Genomic DNA, 19253 nt, shown 5'->3' on the forward strand with positions numbered 1-19253 from the left:
TGGGAGGGGTAAGTGTTAAAGTTTAGATGGGGAGGGGTAAGTGTTAGAGTTAAGATATGGGAAGGGTAAGTGTTAGAGTTAAGATATGGAAGGGGTGAGTGTTAGAGTTAAGATATGGGAGGGGTGAGTGTTAGAGTTAAGATATGGAAGGGGTGAGTGTTAGAGTTAAGATATGGGAGGGGTGAGTGTTAGAGTTAAGATATGGGAGGGGTGAGTGTTAGAGTTAAGATATGGGAGGGGTGAGTGTTAGAGTTAAGGTATGGGAGGGGTGAGTGTTAGAGTGAAGATATGGGAGGGGTGAGTGTTAGAGTTAAGGTATGGGAGGGGTGAGTGTTAGAGTTAAGGTATGGGAGGGGTGAGTGTTAGAGTTAAGGTATGGGAGGGGGGAGTGTTAAAGTTTAGATGGGGAGGGGTAAGTGTTAGAGTTAAGATATGGGAGGGGTGAGTGTTAGAGTTAAGATATGGGAGGGGTAATGTTAGAGTTTAAATGGGGGAAGGTAAATTGTTAGAGTTTGGGTAGGGAAAGGGGTGTTCGAATTTTTTTTTTGGTGGGGGGGGGTGATGTTAGAGTTTAGAGGTGCAGTGATTTCACCCTAGCTCAGCAAGTTTTAGGACTACAAAACCCCCACTTTCTGCTCTTCTCCATATCATAGGGGAGATGTTCTGTAGTTCCCATAGATCGCTGGGTGCAATGCTAACTGAAAACAGTTATCATGATATCTTTGTGGGGTTACATACCCTTTAGGCACTTAGTGGTTTCCGGTTGTTGTTGCAGAATGCTCTAGCCAAGTTTCCTGGCTATGATAATTGACACACTGTGAGATTACAACATACAGGCCTTTCATTAGGACAACTGCCTGTTTTTTGTAAGGTGTAACATGTGCAAAGATGAAAGTTGAACTTGCAAAACTGAAGTTCCACTTTTGGTCATGTATTCTAAATATTCAGAAAACAAATGAGAAAAAATGAAGGTTTTGAGAATGTTGGGAAGTAGACAGCTGTTTGTACTTTAATCTCTAGGGTCATCGGCACCTATAAATGGCCTGGGCCGAGCCTGTAATGAACTGGTAGGTTCACCGGAAGAGTGAAATAAAGGTTACTGACAGCTGTAATCTTCTGACATAGCAGCTATGCTGAATTCTCTAATTATAAAGACAAAATTATATGTTTAGGAGTAATTTTAGAACAAATAGATGCTTAAGAATCCTGTTTTACCTTTGCCTTTAACCGCATATTGACACAGCTGTGTATCCTACATAGCAGAGACTCGATGAGACAGAGCGACTTGTAATCCCGTGTTTTATTTTATATCTGGGTTTTATTCCTTTAGCGCTACCCTCTCGAGGGCCGCTGAGTTCTTGGGTTCCCCTAAACTATGCACAGGCAACATTTAGTTTCCACATTTTCATCCAAAGTCAGTAAAACTTTGCTGTTAACAGCTTGGATGGGGTCTTAGGGGTATATGGGATGCCCAATGGAACTCTGAAGGACATACCTCTAAGCACAGAAGTACAAAAATCAGCAGCACACAGTATTTTCAAGGAGCACTTGGTCCCCTTAGTGAACCTCCTCAGACCTCCTCAGATCCCAGATGAAAATCTCCTCATTTACTTGGCTGTCCTGAGAGTGTTCCTGAGCAAGGGATTCCGAGACATACAAATTAAGTCCCAGGGAGAGCTAGTTGGGTATTGCACCTGACTGCCCTCTCCCTTCTTTGGCCCAGAGGGTGTAGAAGTACTCACACTGTCCTGTTCCTGTAGCTTAATGGGTTGCAGCTGCTTTCAGGCCTTTCACTGGGCTAGCTACTTCCCAGTGACAGGCTGTCTTTCCTAGATAGACTGTGGGACAGCAGAGGTCCTTCTGTCCAGCTTCAGCCTGTAGGCAAGCTCCCTACTCTGGGGCCCCCTCCCAGGCTCCACACCAGCAGCACCTTTCTCACACCATCTTCCACCTGACTCTAACTCAACTCTGCTGAACAGGTTCTCCCATATTTAAGGGTTGTCCTAGCCACTATACAAGGCCTTCTCCCTGGGGATTGGCCAGGTTCCCTCAAACATGCAAATCCAGGCCTCCATCCCTCCTCTGCTACTCTTCTAGAAAGTACCAGCAGTTTCTAAAAGGGTGGGAGGGCTACAGAAGCCCTGGCCTGTAAAGCCTCCCAGCTTAACCTGAAGTGACCTCACTGACTCACTCCCTGGCTGACTCATACCCAGGCTTCTAGCAAGCCTCTAACTAAACACAAAAACGTACCAAAACTAGAGGGCGCTGCATTCCTGTACTACTGCTACCTCTGATCTTTTTGCTTTTCTTTGCTTATGATTTCTGCTTCCCTTCATCCCTTCCTTTCTTCCTCTTTTGTTATAGCCGGGGCTTTTTTTTCTCAGAGAATAGGTGCAGGCCCCCCCTACTTCTGAGTCAACCTGGTCTCCACTCCCCACCAACCTCTTAGCACCATCCCTTGGTTCCACCTCCTACCCACCTCCCAGTACTGCCCCTTTTACAGAATACAGAACCAAGTATCATATTGGTGTCCAAAGTAATTTGGAATTTTTTAAGGATAACAAGAAAAGCAGTAAAATATATCCCCTGCAGCCAGCAACAATAGACCCCCTGGCAACAATAGATCCCCTAGAAATAATAGACCCCGGCAGCAACAACAGATCTCTAAACCCTCCAGCACCCAGCAATATTAGACCCTTTACTCAAAGGTAGATCCCTCCCAGTAACAAATGACCCCCCAGAAACTTATACTCCTCACTCAAAAACAGATTTCCTCCAGCAGCAATAGATCCCCTAGTAGCAAGCATCAAAAGACCCTCCAGCACACCCCAGAACCTCTTGTCATTACATACATCCTTGCTGGAGGTGCGGGAACTGTGTTCCCCCACATTACCACTGAAAAAAAGTCCTGGTTACACCTTCTTAACTCTCTTCCTTCCTTTCATTTCATGTCTTCTTGTCATCCTTTTTTCATCTCCCTTTCCTTTTTTCCTTTGCTCTTTCTAACTTTAATTTCCCTTTCCATCTTTCCTCTCATTGCCTGCTCTCCACTTTCGTCCCCTCCACCTTTCTCTTCTTCTTCCTTCCCCTCTTGTCCCATCTCTTCTCTCTTCTCCTCTCCCTTCCCCTCCTCTTCCTTTCCTTTTCCCTTCTCTCTTCTGATTGCCTTTCCCTTTTCCTCTCCTCTCTTTTCAGCTTTCTTTCTCAACTCCTTTCATCAGAAGACACTCCTGTCAAGGTGTTAAATTCTGTGGACAGCCTGGATGTCTCTGTGAGATGGATGCAGTTCCATCTTAAATTTTTTAATAATTTTTGCTACAATATTGTGACTGATAAGTAAAGCTTTGTTGGTCTTCTAGCCTTCGCCTTTCTTGTGTAAAGAAAGGATTTTCTTTCTCAGGCCTTGTGACATTTCTCTTTCATGTGGTGCCATTGCTGTCTGCTGGACATCTGTTTAATTCATAATTAGACTCACCTGGAGTTGAATTCTTGTTAATGAGGATTTTATTATCTAAAATTTAGCTTTGCTCCTAAGACTTTCATTGGGTTGTATTCATTTTTGCAACATGGTCTTGAATTAATTTGTTAGGAAAAATACTTTTGTGTGTGTGCAAATTAACAAAACTTGTTTGCAATCAATGGCCCACATTTGTGGGGGTATTTTGTAGTGTAGGGTCCCAAAGAAAATGTTTATTCGGAAAGGAAAGGTTTTCTGACAAATCTGTTGGGGTGTACTCATGTATGCTGAGCACTGTATATAACATATTATCTCTGATCATCAGAGGCGGACTGACCATTTGGAAACTCGGGCAGTGCCCGAGGGCCCAGGGTCAGTAGGGGGCCCCATGAGATGCCCCTGGTACCTTTTTCATAGGCTTTTTTGAGTTTGGGCAAGGACACAGGGGCCCCATGATCCCCTATTGCCCGGGGGCCCCATGATCCCCTATTGCCCGGGGGCCCCATAAGTTGTCAGTCCGCCCCTGCTGATCATGTATCATTGCCTCATACATTTTCTAATGTGTATGCTAATTTCTTCTCCATGGCAGTGCTGCTGGATGATTGGCTAACCCTGGACCCCAGTGCTGTGACAATTGAGCCTTCCCTGGCCAATTATGATGAAATGAAGATCAGTCGGGGAGAGTCGGATCCACTCAGCACAGTGCAGAGTTACTGTCTGTCAGGTAAGAAACTATCAAAACAAGCTTCCTAGTTCCAAATCCTGTAAATATTGAAAAGAAAAGGGACCGAACTGCTAAGTACGGTAAGGCATTGGATTCTTTGGGCACAGTAAGAGACCACACAATAAAATGCATTTAGCCATTGATTGACATAAAAGAATCATATGTCCATAATAGGACCCATATTACAAAAGATACTCTTCAAAAGAGAACATAAGAACAAAGCACATCAAGTTGAGCACAGAGCCCTCCTCATGTATAGCCAAGTATAACCACTCAGCACATAGTGACAACTGTGCTCAACTTGATGTGCTTTGTTCTTATGTTCTCTTTTGAAGAGTATCTTTTGTAATATGGGTCCTATTATGGAAATATGATTCTTTTATGTCAATAAATGGTTATATGCATTTTGATGTGTGGTCTCTTACTGTGCCCAAAGAATCCAATGCCTTACCGTACTTAGCAGTTCGGTCCCTTTTCGTCTGTCAGGTAAGGTCTCCTTTGTTCATGGCCTGGGGGCATGTTCATGTTAGGGCTCATGTACACTGCAGCTCCTAAACTGACCTTCAGGAGCTGTTCAGAATTTTTTTCAGCAGCCCCTGAACTCTCCCTAATGTGTTCCTATGTGTCCATGTACACATCGTCGTTTACAGGCAGTTGAGTTTACAGTCATTTTTTTTAACGCACTAAACTTGCATTCAGGGGTAGATTTTATCGGCGTTTCAAACGCATCTAAATGTGGTTAATCGCGTTTATAAGTGTTTGCGTTTAAAGCGTTTTTTGAACTTTTCCATGTCCAGATGCTGTCCAGAGCCTTTTTTCATCATCAGAAATGCATGCAAAGCGTTTTACATATATTCAAATGGACCGGTACACCAGCGCAGTCAGTTCCAGGTTTCGTGTGAAGAAAAAAATGGTAGAATGTAGAATTATGCTCATGATGGGATCCATAGTGAATACAACCAGAAAAGACAGGTCATCTCAACACATACTGCTCTCTCTGCTTCTGCTCTCTCTATTCCCCTCAAAATGACTGAAATAGTTATCTTTTAAAAATGCTACTAAACGCAAATGCACATAAACTGGCGTTTTTAACCTACATTTCCCAGCAGTCAGTTTCCATCGTTCAAAAGAGTTTTCCAAACGCCCCGTGTACATGAGCCCTTACAAGGTGTTGTACAATATTGTTCCACCTAGCCAGAATTTAAAGGAACGAAAATCAGCATACAACTGTGCAATGATACATTTTACATTACATTTTGCAACTTGTGGCTGCAATGCTGTGTGTGTCATTCATAGTTTGCATATGTTGCATAAAAGCAGCACAGTTGCAGATGTCTTGGGGCTGGATAAGGCCTAAATCGGGTCAGCTGTTTGCTCTAGGCAGTTTACTTCTCGAAGGATTGTCCCTAGAATGTACTCTAACTTTTGTTTCCAAACGTGGTAATATTTCCATACACATTTATAGATCATTACTGAACTGTAAAATCTCTCAATGTGTAATTCTGCAGCCAAGAATAGCACTCTTTTACTGACTTCCTATAAGGGTGTAGATACAAGCACCACCAGCAACCTACGCAACACTGTTCTATATGATTTTCACTCTTCCCAGAACTCGGCTCTCCTTTTTCGGTGAAGAAGCCTGGGTTTGGTCTTGGCTGGGCAATCCGGGTACCAGGTCTTCTTTTTCTGAATGAGGACCCAGCAGCACAGGGGATTACCTTGAATTCCTAGCACAGCTGTGACAAGCCAAGTTCTGCTTTTCAGATGAGCTACTTTTTTTCACTGGCCTATATGAGTCAGCCATATATTCCCATGGAGATTTCACTAAAGAGCGTGAATCACAGAACTGCTGCATCACATATTACTAATGCCTGTAATTGAAAAGTAGAACTTTTCCAACCATGGCTGCACTGTGATTGTGGGAAATGTTTCTTCTAAGGTGCTGGGCAGTTAAGTAGATCTATTATGACCATGATAACGGCAAACAGCTTGATTCTCCTGCAGAAATTGTACACTCAAGATGCAAAACTCCTGCTCTCAGAATCCCCTTCTGTCCAACATTGTTAGGCCCTGATGAGGAAGCCCTGTATATTTCAATGGTTTTTATTAATTTTTAAACATTTTATAAAATAGAGGCAATAAAACACGCCCACACAGGGGCTATCAATTGCACAGAGAGAAAAGAAAAAAAAATGTGCAAAATAAAAAGAAAAACAGTGCTCTAACGCCAACAGGGCAAAAGGTACGCCCACGCAGGGGCTATCAATGGCACATAAGGTACAAAACATTAATGCAACTGACTCTAACAACTAAAGGCAGCTGTCCAGTCACACCAAAAAAAGAGAGAGAGAGAGAAGAGGAAGCCCTTTAGACCCTACATCCCCCAAATGCCCTTTTTTAACAGATACTGTATATTATATCTGGACCCCAACGTTTCTTTCCCTCTCTTCTCCCTGTTGTTTTGGTTGATTGATCAAAAAGCCCTTTCTAGCAGAAAGCTGCCTTTTAAATACCTCTAAATTTGAAGACATACTCCATTGGGCCATTTAAGTACACCATGGAATCCACCTCTCCAATATTCTGTTTCTCTGCTTTGTAGATCAGACAGGCAATCAAGTATAGTCAAAACGGACAGACATAATGTACAACAGCCTTTCTCAAACTTGTTACCCCAAAGGAACCCCTAATGTAATTTCAGGTCTAAGGGAACCTTTACCAAAACCATTTCATTTGGTGTCAATGGCAAACATTCCCCTTATTTTGGTGGTCAGTAGTTAGAATGCCTTCCTTACATTGGCGGTTAAAAAGTCACCCTTACACATGGATAAGAAGATCATTGGTGTCATGTTGCCAACTTCCCCAAATGGACATTGGACTTATACATATGCAGGCACCATCAAATAGAAGGTCAACACAGCTGAAGGAACCCCTAGCAACCTCTGGAGGAACTTTGAGTTCCTTGTGTTTGCTGGCATAAAGCATATATTGAGGTCTGCCAATCTTACAAGATGTATTTACTAAATGTTGAAGCTTTGCATTCAGGGTAATACATCACAGGCGCATGCATGGTTAAACACTGGTGCAAAATAACCATGCAATTCTGCAGCTGGCTGTACTAGTCACCTTTGGCTTCCCAGGCAAAGGAAACTGACAGGAGTTTTACACTCATTTTATGTTTACACTCACATTTTATGTCTACAAATGTTTGTGCATGAGCCCTAAAGCTGCAAGTCTGGGACTGTGTGAGCTTTTTAATGGCCGCAAGCTGGATATCTATTTTATAACTTGGCAGCTGCATAACTATACCCATAGCAGGCCATGCAACTTCAATAGTCTGAGGTAGGAAGGGGGCCCCATTAATACAATTGCATAGCACTGAACACGCTTACTGATCTAAAGTGCTGTCTCCTAATGAGGGGAGGGCTGACAACTCATGGGGCCCCCGGGAAATAGGGTATCATGGGGCCCCTGTGTCCTTGCCCAAACTCAAAAAAGCCTATGAAAAAGGTACCAGGGGCATCTCATGGGGCCCCCTACTGACCCTGGGCCCTCGGGCGGTGCCCGAGTTTCCAAATGGTCAGTCTGCCCTTGCTCCTAATCCTGCATGACTTAATTTCTGTAGATGGACATTTTGCATTCGGAGAAATACATCATACGCACATGCATTGGTGAATGCTGATGTGAAAGAGCATCAATATTTACAGTCGCATGCAGCTATGCACTTCTGCAGCCCTGTGCAAGATCTCCATCCTGGCTCCCCAAGGGCAGGAAACTGCTGGAAGTTTCATGCTGGAGCAGGGGTGGGCAACTGTGGCCCTCCAGCTGGTGGTGAACTACAAGTCCCATCATGCCTCTTGCTTTGGGAGTCATGCTTGTAACCACCAGTTTTGCAATGCCTCATGGGACTTGTAGTTCTACAACAGCTGGAGGGCCACAGTTGCCCACCCCTGTGCTAGAGGATACTTGCACCTGCAAAAGTCAATGTGCATGAGCCCTAAAGCTTCAAGGCTGGGACTGTGTTAGCTTTTTAATGGTGACGAGCTGAAGATCTATTATATAACTCAGTAGTGAGAGAACTATATTCATAGCAGCCCACTAACTGCTATGGAGCCCAAGAGTGGGAAAGGAACTCCATTAGGGAAGTTTTCTGGTGTCCCCACTCTAGAACAGCTGACATTAGGTGCACAGGAACATGCTTTAGGATCATATTGTAGCTAGTTCCAGATCTTCTTATCATCCTCCCTCTCTGTGAGTAGATTTAATGCCTCCAGAGCTTCTGGTCATCCTGGCCAGCACTTTGACATTACCTCTGTATACCTAATACAGTCTTGATGAGCCTGATTGATCATAGAGCAACCTTTCTCAACCATTTTCCGTGCAACTCTAGGGTTCCTCCAGAAGTTGTCTAGGGGTTTCTTGAGAAAATAGACAATTTGTGCCTCTCAGATAAGTAATCACCAGGGGCGGACTGACAATTCGAGCACTCGGGCACTGCCCGAGGGCCCAGGGTCAGTAGGGAGCCCCATGAAATGCCCCTGGTACCCTTTTATAGGCTTTTTTGGGTGTGCTTTGAGTGTGGGCAAGGACACAGGGGCCTCGAGATCCCCTATTGCCCGGGGGCCCCATGAGTTGTCAGTCCACCCCTGGTAATCACTGACTCCAATTATCTTTTTATCTACCTGTAAGGAGGGATTATTTCCAATGACCACAAATGTAAACCGCATTCTTCCCAGTAGCCATCATGCTAATATAATCCGAGCACTAGATAAAGTAATTATTAGTAGGTGTTCCTTGAGTCTGAAAAGTTAGTTCAAGAGTTGCTTCATGTTAAAAATGTTTGGAAAGGCGGTCATAAAGTGTCTTCTCAGATAAAGAATAGTATTTGAGGTTCGTGATTCTGAAAAAAAGCCACACTTTAAATAAGTTCATATTAATTTGATAAAGTAATCATGCATAGGAGTGCTAACAATTACACTCACTGTCCACTTTATTAAGGCAGGATGGATCCATGCTTTCATGTTGTTTACGCCAAATTCAGACCAGGGGTGGACTGACCATTTGGAAACTAGGGCACTGCCCGAGGGCCGGGGGTCAGTAGGGGGCCCCATGAGATGCCCCTGGTACCTTTTTCATAGGCTTTTTTTGAGTTTGGGCAAGGACACAGGGGCCCCATGATCCCCTATTGCCCGGGGGCCCCATGAGTTGTCAGTCCGCCCCTGATTCAGACCTTACCATCTGAATGTCACAGAAGCCAGTCTGCCCATTCTCCTCTGACCTCTGACAACAACAAGGGATTTTCATCTACACAACTGTCGCTGGATATTTTCTCTTTTTAGGACCATTCTCTGTAAACCCTAGAGATGGCTGTATGTGAAAATCCCAGTAGATCAGCAGTTTTTGAAATACGTAGACCAGTCTGTGTGGCACCAACAACCATATCGTTCAAAGTCACTTAAATCCCCTTTCTTCCCCATTCTGATTCTCGTTTGAACTTCAGAAAGTCGTCTTTACCACGTTTAGATGCCTAAATGCATTGAGGTGCTGCCATGTGATTGGCTGATTAGCAGTTTGTGTTACTAAGCAATTGAACAGGTGTACCTAATAAAGTGGCTGGTGAGTGAATGTAATAATATCAAATAAAAATAATATAGTTGTTGCACATCTGGTTATTAAACTCCACAGTGCAAAAAAGGGTGTATGAAATTAGGGTGCTTTAATAAATGGTAGCTGCAATGAAATAGAGGACATTCATCACTAAGGAACCAAGGGTATAACTTACAGAAAGCTCCCACCAGAACAGCAGAAACTGCTACCCTAAAGGCCTAAAGCTCAATTTCCTTTTACAGTGCAACAGCTGCTCTGAGATATGTGTCCTTCATCTTAAAACAGAATTTCAGTTGCAGTGTTTTATTACTGAGAATATAAAAGGATTTTAATTTGGGGGTGTCAATTTTTACATACTTTACATATTGTTTTTTGTTTAGTGATTACTAAACCACAATGTATCGCATTTGTTGGCTAGGGTGGTAAAAATAGATGGGATGGCTTAGATTTTACACCAATGAGCTAAGACTTTCCAACAAAGTTAATGCTGAAAAATGCTGGTGAGCTACTGAGCTGGTAGCTGGAGAGTTAGCTTTTAAAGGTAATTCTCTGCACTGCTGCTCTTCCCTGGCAACTTCTATCTGTAGCATTGCTTCCTAACAGAGTACTGACTATGTTAACAGCTCTCTTGCTGCCCATCCTTGATTTAGATATATAAGGGCTGTACCCAAACTAATTAAATAATTTTTTTAGCGTACATAGGTTGTTCAAATGTCACATGTAGGTAGAACAACTCTTCCTCTATAGTAACTCATCTTCTTTTTCAATGCAGGTAGAAAATGGATTCCAAGCAGAAGCAACATGCTGTCATTGCGTTTATGGATGGGTGCAGGCTGTCTGACATCCACATTCTATAGAATGTTTAAGAAGATGACACCATTGACAAAAGCCACCAATGACCAGACATTGCTCTTGTCAGTGGTTACATCTCTGTAAACATTCTGTAGACTTCTATGGATGTTGGACAGTCTGCACCCCTCCTTCATCAAAAACTCAATGCAAACACGTTACTTCTCCTTTGTCAAAAACTCAATGCTGGCACATTGCTTTTGCTTGTAATCCGTTATTTGTCTGTAATGATAAAGACGAGGAGGCGTTACTATAGAGGAAAAGTTCCAAGCAGAAGCAATGTGCCATGATTGAGTTCTTGATGAATGAGAAGCAATGTGCCATGATTGAGTTCTAGATGAAGGAGAAGCAATGTACCAAGACTGAGTTCTAGATGAAGGAGAAACAATGTGCCAAGATTGAGTTCTTGATGAAGGAGAAGCAATGTGCCATCATTGAGTTCTTGATGAAGGAGAAGCCATGTGCCATGATTGAGTTCTAGATGAAGGAGAAGCAATGTGCAATCATTGAGTTGTTGACGAAGGAGGGATGCAGGATGTCTGACATCTACAGAAGGCTACAAAATGTTTACAGAGATAAAACCATTGACAAGAGCAATGTTTTTTCATTGGTGACTCTTGGCAGTGGTGTCATTTCTGTAAACATTCTGTAGCCTTCTATGGATATCATAAACAAGATATACCTGTGCTGAAATCCCTATAACTTGTACATGCATTTATCTATGCTAAAGGGGTGTAGCCACATGTTAACACTAGAAATCCTAGAACAGGGGTCTCCAAACCTTCTAAACAAAGGACCAGTTTTCTGTCCTCCAGACTTTAGCGGGGCCGGACTATAGCCGGTGGAAGTAGAAGAAGCCTCAGGATCAGTGCCCCATCATTGGTTTTAATAGAAGGAACAGTGTCCCATTATTGATATCAGTGAGAAGAATAGTTCTCTTTTGTTGATATCAATGAGAAGTATAATGCCCCATTGATGGTGTGAGTAGAGGGAATAGTGCTGCATCATTGGTGACAGTTGGTGGAATAATGCCCAAAGGGCCAGATAAAGGCAAGCAAATGGCCATATCCAGCCCCTAGGCCACAGTTTGGAGATCACTGTCCTAGAGAAACCCTCTGCACACTGCTAACTACCCTTTCCAGCAAACATTTCAATAAAAAATAGGGATTTTTAGTCCACACATATTGCAATAAATGTTTAAGCTGGCCAACTGCATCAAAGTAATCCCTCTCTTAAGGTCATGCCACAGCATTTCAATCGGGTTGAGGTCAGGACTCTGACTGGGCCACTCCAGAAGGCATATTCCGTGGGCGTGGCCCAGTCAGACTATTGACCTCAACCCGATTGAAATGCTGTGGCATGACCTTAAGAGAGCGATTCACACCAGACATCCCAAGAATATTGCTACACTGAAACAGTTTTGTGAAGAGGAGTGGTCCAAAATTACTCCAGATCGTTGTGCAGGTCTGATCTGCAACTACAGGAAATGTTTGGTTGAGGTTATTGCTGCCAAAGGAGGGTCAACCAGTTATTAAGTCTAAAGGTTCACATACGTTTTCCTCCCTGCACTGTGAATGTTTACATGTTATGTGCAATTAAACCACGGCAACATCTAATGTTTGTGTAGTATTATGTTCAGCAGACTGTGTTCTTCTATTGTTGTGACTTAGATGACGTTCAGAGCACATTTTATGCCCAATTTATGCAAAACTCCACGTAATCCCAAGGGGTTCACATACTTTTTCTTGCAACTGTACACCTCCCTTACTCAAACAAACAAACAAAAACAAGAAAGCATATTTAACAAAGGTATAAAACATTATATGGCGGTAAGTAAACCATGGAATCATATAAAGTCATTGTATAATTGCTCTTTCATCCTATGTGATTCCTCCGCAGCGTGTGCTCGGGTCCCCGCGTGTGTAACGACAACTATCAATGTGCTACAGACTGCCATAAAATGTGTATTTTATCCAGAAACACAAAACTGCTATTACAGTCTGCAAGGACATCACTGTCGGCTATTAGTCAGAGAATCTGCAACCTATACTTTCAGGAAGAGAGGTACGTATGGGCTGCATAGAAGGCCTACAGAAAGCATTAAGGGGGAACTCCACTATTCACCGTGTTATTTCCTCTTTGGCAGCCGAACTCCCACAGTTCTGGTAATAAAAGTGTAATATTCTAAATATTTAAAATATGTAAAATTCTGGTAATAAAACAATTATAAGTACAAAACATGGCTGGCAGTAGGAGTGCCTTCAAAGGCCACTTAGACAAGGAAACATGGAGACAATCCATATTGACATGTTTATTTTACCTATTTAGACAGTGTTTACAATTTTTGGAGTATTTTACTGAGAACATTTAACCATTCAGCCAGTAAACCTTGAGGAACTTACAATCTAATGTAAAGCTGTTTTTTTATTTTTTTTTTTTGCACACGTTTAAACAATCATTTTAGGCCTGTCGATGAAGTAAAACCGCTAAACATCTTATACACTCACCAGCCACTTTATTAGGGACACCTTGCTACTACCAAGAAAATATCCCCCACACCATTACACCACCACCACCACCAGCCTGAACCATTGATACAAGGCAGGATGGATCCTGATTAAGTCGGAAGTGACGAAACGCGTCAGAACGTGGCTGTGCGGCGACCGGAAGTGACGCTGACTGGAACCGGAGGTGAAGCGGGAGCGTCAGAGATCGAGGGCTGGCGGTGGTGAGAGCACTGATTCAGCTTTCTTCATACTAAGAGCTTATTCAACTAATATCTTTGGGCTTTTTATTCAATTACATCTTGTAAGTGGCACCCTATTGTGGCAATACAGAATTGTTTAGTTGGTACTGCACCATTTGGGGTTTTCTCTTTTTTTTATCTTACATGGTAATTTGAGTATGGAGTATTAGGAGGAGGAATTTGTTCAGGAGTACCTGTCCTAGGATTCTTGTTTTTCAAGATATAAGGAGAATAAAATATAACAGTGGTCTGATTCAGACCACTTGAAAATCGTCTGTTAAAGCCTAGTGTGCCAACCATGAGAGTGGGAGGCAACGCTTTCTGGTGAGCGCACACCTGCGAGGGGGGCACTTCACATATATTTACGTATTCACTCATTCCGCACAAGTTTTTCTCACGTGGTGATCATCTTGTGGACTGATTTATTTGGACTTTTCTTTTGGAATATAATTATAATTAATTACTGTAATTTCATTAACCATTTTCTTTGTGTTGAATACTTTTGTTCACTTTATATATTTTTATAGAGTTTTTGCACAGAAGATTGATGTATGCGTCACCTAAATACTTGCTAAAGTGTTTTTTCTTGAGGATGGATCCATGCTTTCATGTTGCTTACACCAAATTCAGACCCTACCATCTGAATGTCACAGCCCATTCTCCTCTGACCTCTGACATTAACAAAGCATTTTCAGCCACACAACTGCCACACACTGATTATTTTCTCTTTTTTGGACCATTCTCTGTAAACCCTAGAGATGGTTGTGCCTGAAAATCCCAGGACATCAGCAGTTTTTGAAATACTCAGACCAGCCCATCTGGCACCAACAACCATGCCACATTCAAATTCACCTTAAATACCCTTTCTTCCCCATTCTGATGCTCGGTTTGAATTTTAGCACGTTGTCTTCATCACGTCTAGATGCCTAAATGCAAGTTGCTGCCATGTGATTGGCTGATTAGCAATTTGTGTTACCAAACAATTTAACAGGTGTACCTAATAAAGTGTCCAGTGAGTGTATTTTCTGAAAGCAGACACCCTAGAATATATAATGGTGGTAGTTCCAATTCACATATTAGCACAGCAGTTTACGAAATGCAAAACTTTTTTTTTCTCTGGAAAAGTTTTTATTCATCAATAAAAAACATAATACACAGTACTACAAAATAGTGAAGCACCTAACACACTGAAAAGCTTGTACAAAAGGAGGAGATCCAAGGATACAGAAATATCCAGCAAATAATCCGCAATGCATAAGGTCACGTTCAATTACAGAATATTTCATTTAGAAGGTAAAAGACATCGCAACCATGAGAGTCATTTTCCTAGCACACCAAAAGGGATCAAGGAGGAGGTTAGCAAGGTGGGCTTCCGCTCCACAGGGCAACATGTCAACATAAAATAATCCTCACAACCTCCTTCCAGGTTCTACAGAAAATAAAAAGTAGGAAGAAAGAGGGGTATTGGGAAGGAAAAGAGTAGGGGATGGAGAGAAACAGAAGAGAGGCTGGGAGGAATGTTATGTCCAAGGATTGGGAGTGAGTGGGAGAAAATCTACAACACGGTAGATATCCAGGAAAGGATGAAATGCAAAACTTTAGTAAAAAATACACTAACGTTAATTTTAGGACACAATGGGGGAGATTTACTAAAACTGGTGCACACAGAATCTGGTGCAGCTGTGCATGGTAACCAATCGGCTTCTAACTTCAACTTGTTCAATGAAGGTTTGACAATAAGGCTAGGTTCACATCTCCGCGTTCCTGCGGGCCGCGTGTTGCACGGGCACGAGAGCCCATTCATTTGAATGAACTCCCGTGCCCCAGGACACGCAGGGAAGAAGTCCCTGCACTTCTTCGGAAAACTCAGCCCGCACGGGAACCTCGGTTCCCAGTACAGTTCTGATTTCCAGTGCGGGTGGCGTGCCATTAGAGTTACTGGCACCCTCCACATTCCTCTGTGCGGGTGGTGCGGCTGCACAGATTTTTGTGCGGATCTGCAGCGGCACCATCCGCACAGATGTGAACCAGGGGTAAAACCTAATTGGTTACTATGCACAGCTTCTGTGCAGATTCTGTGTGCACTGGTTTTTAGTAAATCTCCCCCAATGTATTACCCAATTTTTGTTAAAATAGAAAAGAAGAGTAAATAGATAACCAAAATGTCAAGGCTTAAAATTCCTTGAGCCTGTGAAGCAGTGGCAAACCTCATTACCCTATATTTTCCATGGGTGACGATTTAAAAGACCCTACAGGTGATCAGTTTAGAGTTAATTGGCGTAAACTTTTTGTTCCCACTTCGGCATGCATGGCGATATGTAACATGTATAGCGCTATCAGCTTTTTGTGTGTATGCACCCCTGATGTGTGCATATATGTTTGTGTGTGTGTGTGTGTGTGTGAAGTCTCAAAAAAATTTTGGGTGAAATTTTAAATTTTTACACTTTTAATTACTAAATAGTTTTTTTCATCACTTAGGGAACAAAAAGTGGTACTTTTTTGATGACAGGTTCTCTTTAATGAGACATCAAGGGTCTCACCAGCACTCCAGGAACTTATTAGAGTGCAGCTCGCACTTCAATAGCTTCTTCCCCAGTCAGTACATCAGGCTGTTGACACCAGGACCTGGAAGTCGATTTGGGGTCATTAGCAGGAAGGGGAGATCAATTTCAGGGGTGTGTGGAAGCAATCCAGCAGCTGCACAGCCGACAATTTACAGTTAGCGGTAAAAGGGTTAAAGGCTGAGCCCCTGGCTAAAAAAAAAAAGTAAATGTGTAAACTGCCCTCATACTAGTAGATTTTCAAACAAATTTTTCTACTAACATTCTCAGTATGTTCTATGGCTTGACACATACCCTTCGAAAGTACTTAAAAAAAACTTTTGATTTTTGAACAAATTTTAATTCCCAAATGAAAACAACATACACGGTTAGAAATTCATGTGTTCGAGAAAAAATTTCCATCCTGCTCTTTTGAATTTTATTGTCACTGAATTCAAAAAATGAATGTGAATTTGACAACATTAACCTCCCTAGCGGTTTTTCCGAGTGTAGCTCGGGGTAAAGTTTCAATACCAAGAGCGGTAACCCCGAGCTACACTCGGGCTTACCATGCGGCGTTGCTCAGGGAGTCCCTGCAGCACTTACCTTGTCCTTCACTCCCGCGATGTGTCCCCTGCAGCGTCCCATCTCCTCCGGCCGATGCCGGCATCCTCCTTCCGTGTTTCGGTCCCTGTGACGTCGGGACGTACGGGCGCTGGAACCGGCGGGAAATTTGAAATTTAAAAAAAATGTCATTTTTGCTGTCATTGCTGTTTCAATGCATTTCACATATATTTTGTCCCTACTGCTTTGTCCTGCGCCCTGCCTGCATTTTGTCTGTTCTTTCTGCCTGGAAACTTAGAAAAGTCCATGGCGTCCAAAAAGCGTCCCTTTACGTCAAAAGCGGTTTTAGAACAGCGATAGTAAATTAGAACCACTTGCAGAATTGAGTGATAATGATTCCTGGGGGAAATTCCTCATCAGACACTGAAAACGATTTTGCGACTTTGCTCAGCGATGTGCAAATTTGCCTCTGTATTTCAAATTTCAGTGTTTTTGGTTTGATTATATTATTAAATTAAATTTATTATTATATTATTATTTTGTATGATTATTTATTAAATTATAATTTATGATTTCGTGTTTCAAGTTTTATCATATTCGGAATGTTTACTAGACTCTTGTTCGGACAGATTTCAGGGAGTTATTCCTAAAAATTACAGCCTACAATAACAAACTACATATTTCCATGCAAAAAAATGTACCGCTTTCAGCACAAAAAATCGGAAAGAATCATACCGCCAAGGAGGTTAACCATTAAAAATTTGAACAAATGATTCTAAAAGGAAAATTTTGGAATGAAATTCTACTAGCACATGGCCAGCTTTAGTTCACTTTTTTGCAAAAAGCAGTAGATGCAGCAACATTGGCTTTATGATCAATTTGCATTTACTAATTTTTGCAAGGAAGTCTGCAGAGCATTGCACCTGTGATCCGTGGGTTGCGGGTGAAATGCAGAGGCTCTTTCAATGTTTTTCCCCAGCCTCAGGTCCACATGGAGGTGCTGATCTGCTGTTATGAGGCTGGAGGAGGTACAGCTGGATCACAGATCGTTGTGATGTGCTGAAGAGGTAGAAGGGATAGCTGGTGCAATCTGCTGAGTCCATCTGCCTCGGTGGCAGATGGAGCTGTGGGCGATCCCAAGCCTGACTGACCGGACTGTGTGGGTAGTGCCTTTTTAATGCATTTTGGATTTGAATGAAGTATTCCTGTAAATCACTGTTTTTTAAACATATCATGATACCATTTAATGTGTACACTGTCTAACTCAATCTATATGAATTTTTTTGTAATTTTTTAGCTCCTGCTCATCCCCTGACATCAGTAGCCATTCCTCAGGGTATTATTCAGGGCAAAACTCAAGTTGTTCTTATTGGTTCAGATGTTAAGACTGTGAACCAGTTCCTTGGTGTCCCTTATGCTGCGCCACCTACTGGGGAGAACCGTTTCCGACCTCCACAGCCATATACCTGGATGGGCACATGGAATGCCACTTTTGTCAGGTAAGGCATGAACCGTGGTGGTGTGGTGGGGGGCTGCTAATAAATTTCAAACTGGCAGCCTGGGTTTGTGTACTTTGGATAGCGCAATGTCTTATTTTACTATAACAATAAAGCTTTCTTAGAACACGTTTCATTCTATCACATATCCCCAAAAAAATGGACAGTTGGCGAACCCATGAAAATCATTGTTTTCCATCCCATTACCCAGATGCATATTCACAACCACTGGTGTATAATGCAAACATAGCCTATTATGATAGAGCCATTTATTCCGAACTGCATGCAGATTTTATTTTTTCTGAGTCAGTGGTGCACAAGAAACCCCACCAGAGCGAACCAAAAAAAGTGTGTGAACGCCCCACAAATATTGCACTAGTGCTCCTGGCAAGGGTAGGGCATTTCTGATCCACCTAGTCAAAAGACCCAGCAGACTACTCTCCTGATCTGCCAAAGGCAACCACCGAGTAATACGTGAGGGGCTTTCCCAAAGAGAGAAGCTCAAGGTAGGGGAGGAAGGAACCTAAGGGCCACATACTGTATCTACCCCCTAGACTTCAGGGTAGACCCAAACGCTACCATCCTGCAGTGACAGAAAAGTGAGAATGTGCAAGACAATGGCTGGACCTTGTGGCCTCGTAACAAAAATTTCCCTGGTCTCGACCAAAAAGCCCAGGAGGAGTAGTGCATGAAAAAACTGTGAAATTGTGTCTTAGTGCTCATTCTTACAGTGAGGTCCCAAAACCATAGTGATACTAAAGGTACCCCTGGGTTACCACTCCCAGGGGGCTCTGACATTGCGGCTCTGTGCCTTCCCAACCCCTGACCAGACAAGAGCAGCCCCATTCCTACCAGAAAGGCATTAGCAATTAATGATAGCCTTCCTACAACTGGGAACAAGCCTTCCAGATTCAACCTATGTGGAAAGGATCCCTCCCATAGGACCCACCTTATTACAACCTACTTGGTGCTCCAAATTGCATACAGATGATTCAGGCTTTTTTGCCATTCAGTGTATGGAAACCATAACCTCTATGTAGTAGGGTTTGGGTCCCAGCGATACAGTATAACCATAGAGGTTATGGAGAGAAGGGAAAAAAGGATTTAAAAATCCCTTCAGCTGAATCAGTCCATAGCAATGTAAAGCCTTCTTAGAACAGAAGGTATCCACACGTCTCATTCCAACAAATATCCCCCAAAAATAAGAGAATATAAAATAAAGGAAAACACAAAAGTTACAATACAAATCAATACAAGAGGGATGGGAGGTTCC

At 42.6% G+C, this 19253-nt stretch overlaps 1 protein-coding gene across 1 annotated transcript in view; it reads left to right on the forward strand.

Moving 5' to 3' along the window:
- The window catches only part of TG (thyroglobulin), a 439344-nt gene that overhangs the window by 228479 nt on the left and 191612 nt on the right, over nt 1–19253 (forward strand). Inside the window, exons 36-38 of the mRNA XM_089685945.1 lie at nt 4047–4181; nt 12534–12698; nt 17782–17983. Of these exons, the coding sequence (XP_089542071.1) occupies nt 4047–4181; nt 12534–12698; nt 17782–17983 (502 nt within the window). The remainder of the gene's footprint in view (nt 1–4046; nt 4182–12533; nt 12699–17781; nt 17984–19253) is intronic.

The sequence above is a fragment of the Staurois parvus genome, unplaced genomic scaffold, assembly GCF_062004578.1.
Source record: "Staurois parvus isolate SC_StPar_1 unplaced genomic scaffold, SC_StPar_1.0 ptg000389l, whole genome shotgun sequence".
Lineage (NCBI taxonomy): Eukaryota > Metazoa > Chordata > Amphibia > Anura > Ranidae > Staurois > Staurois parvus.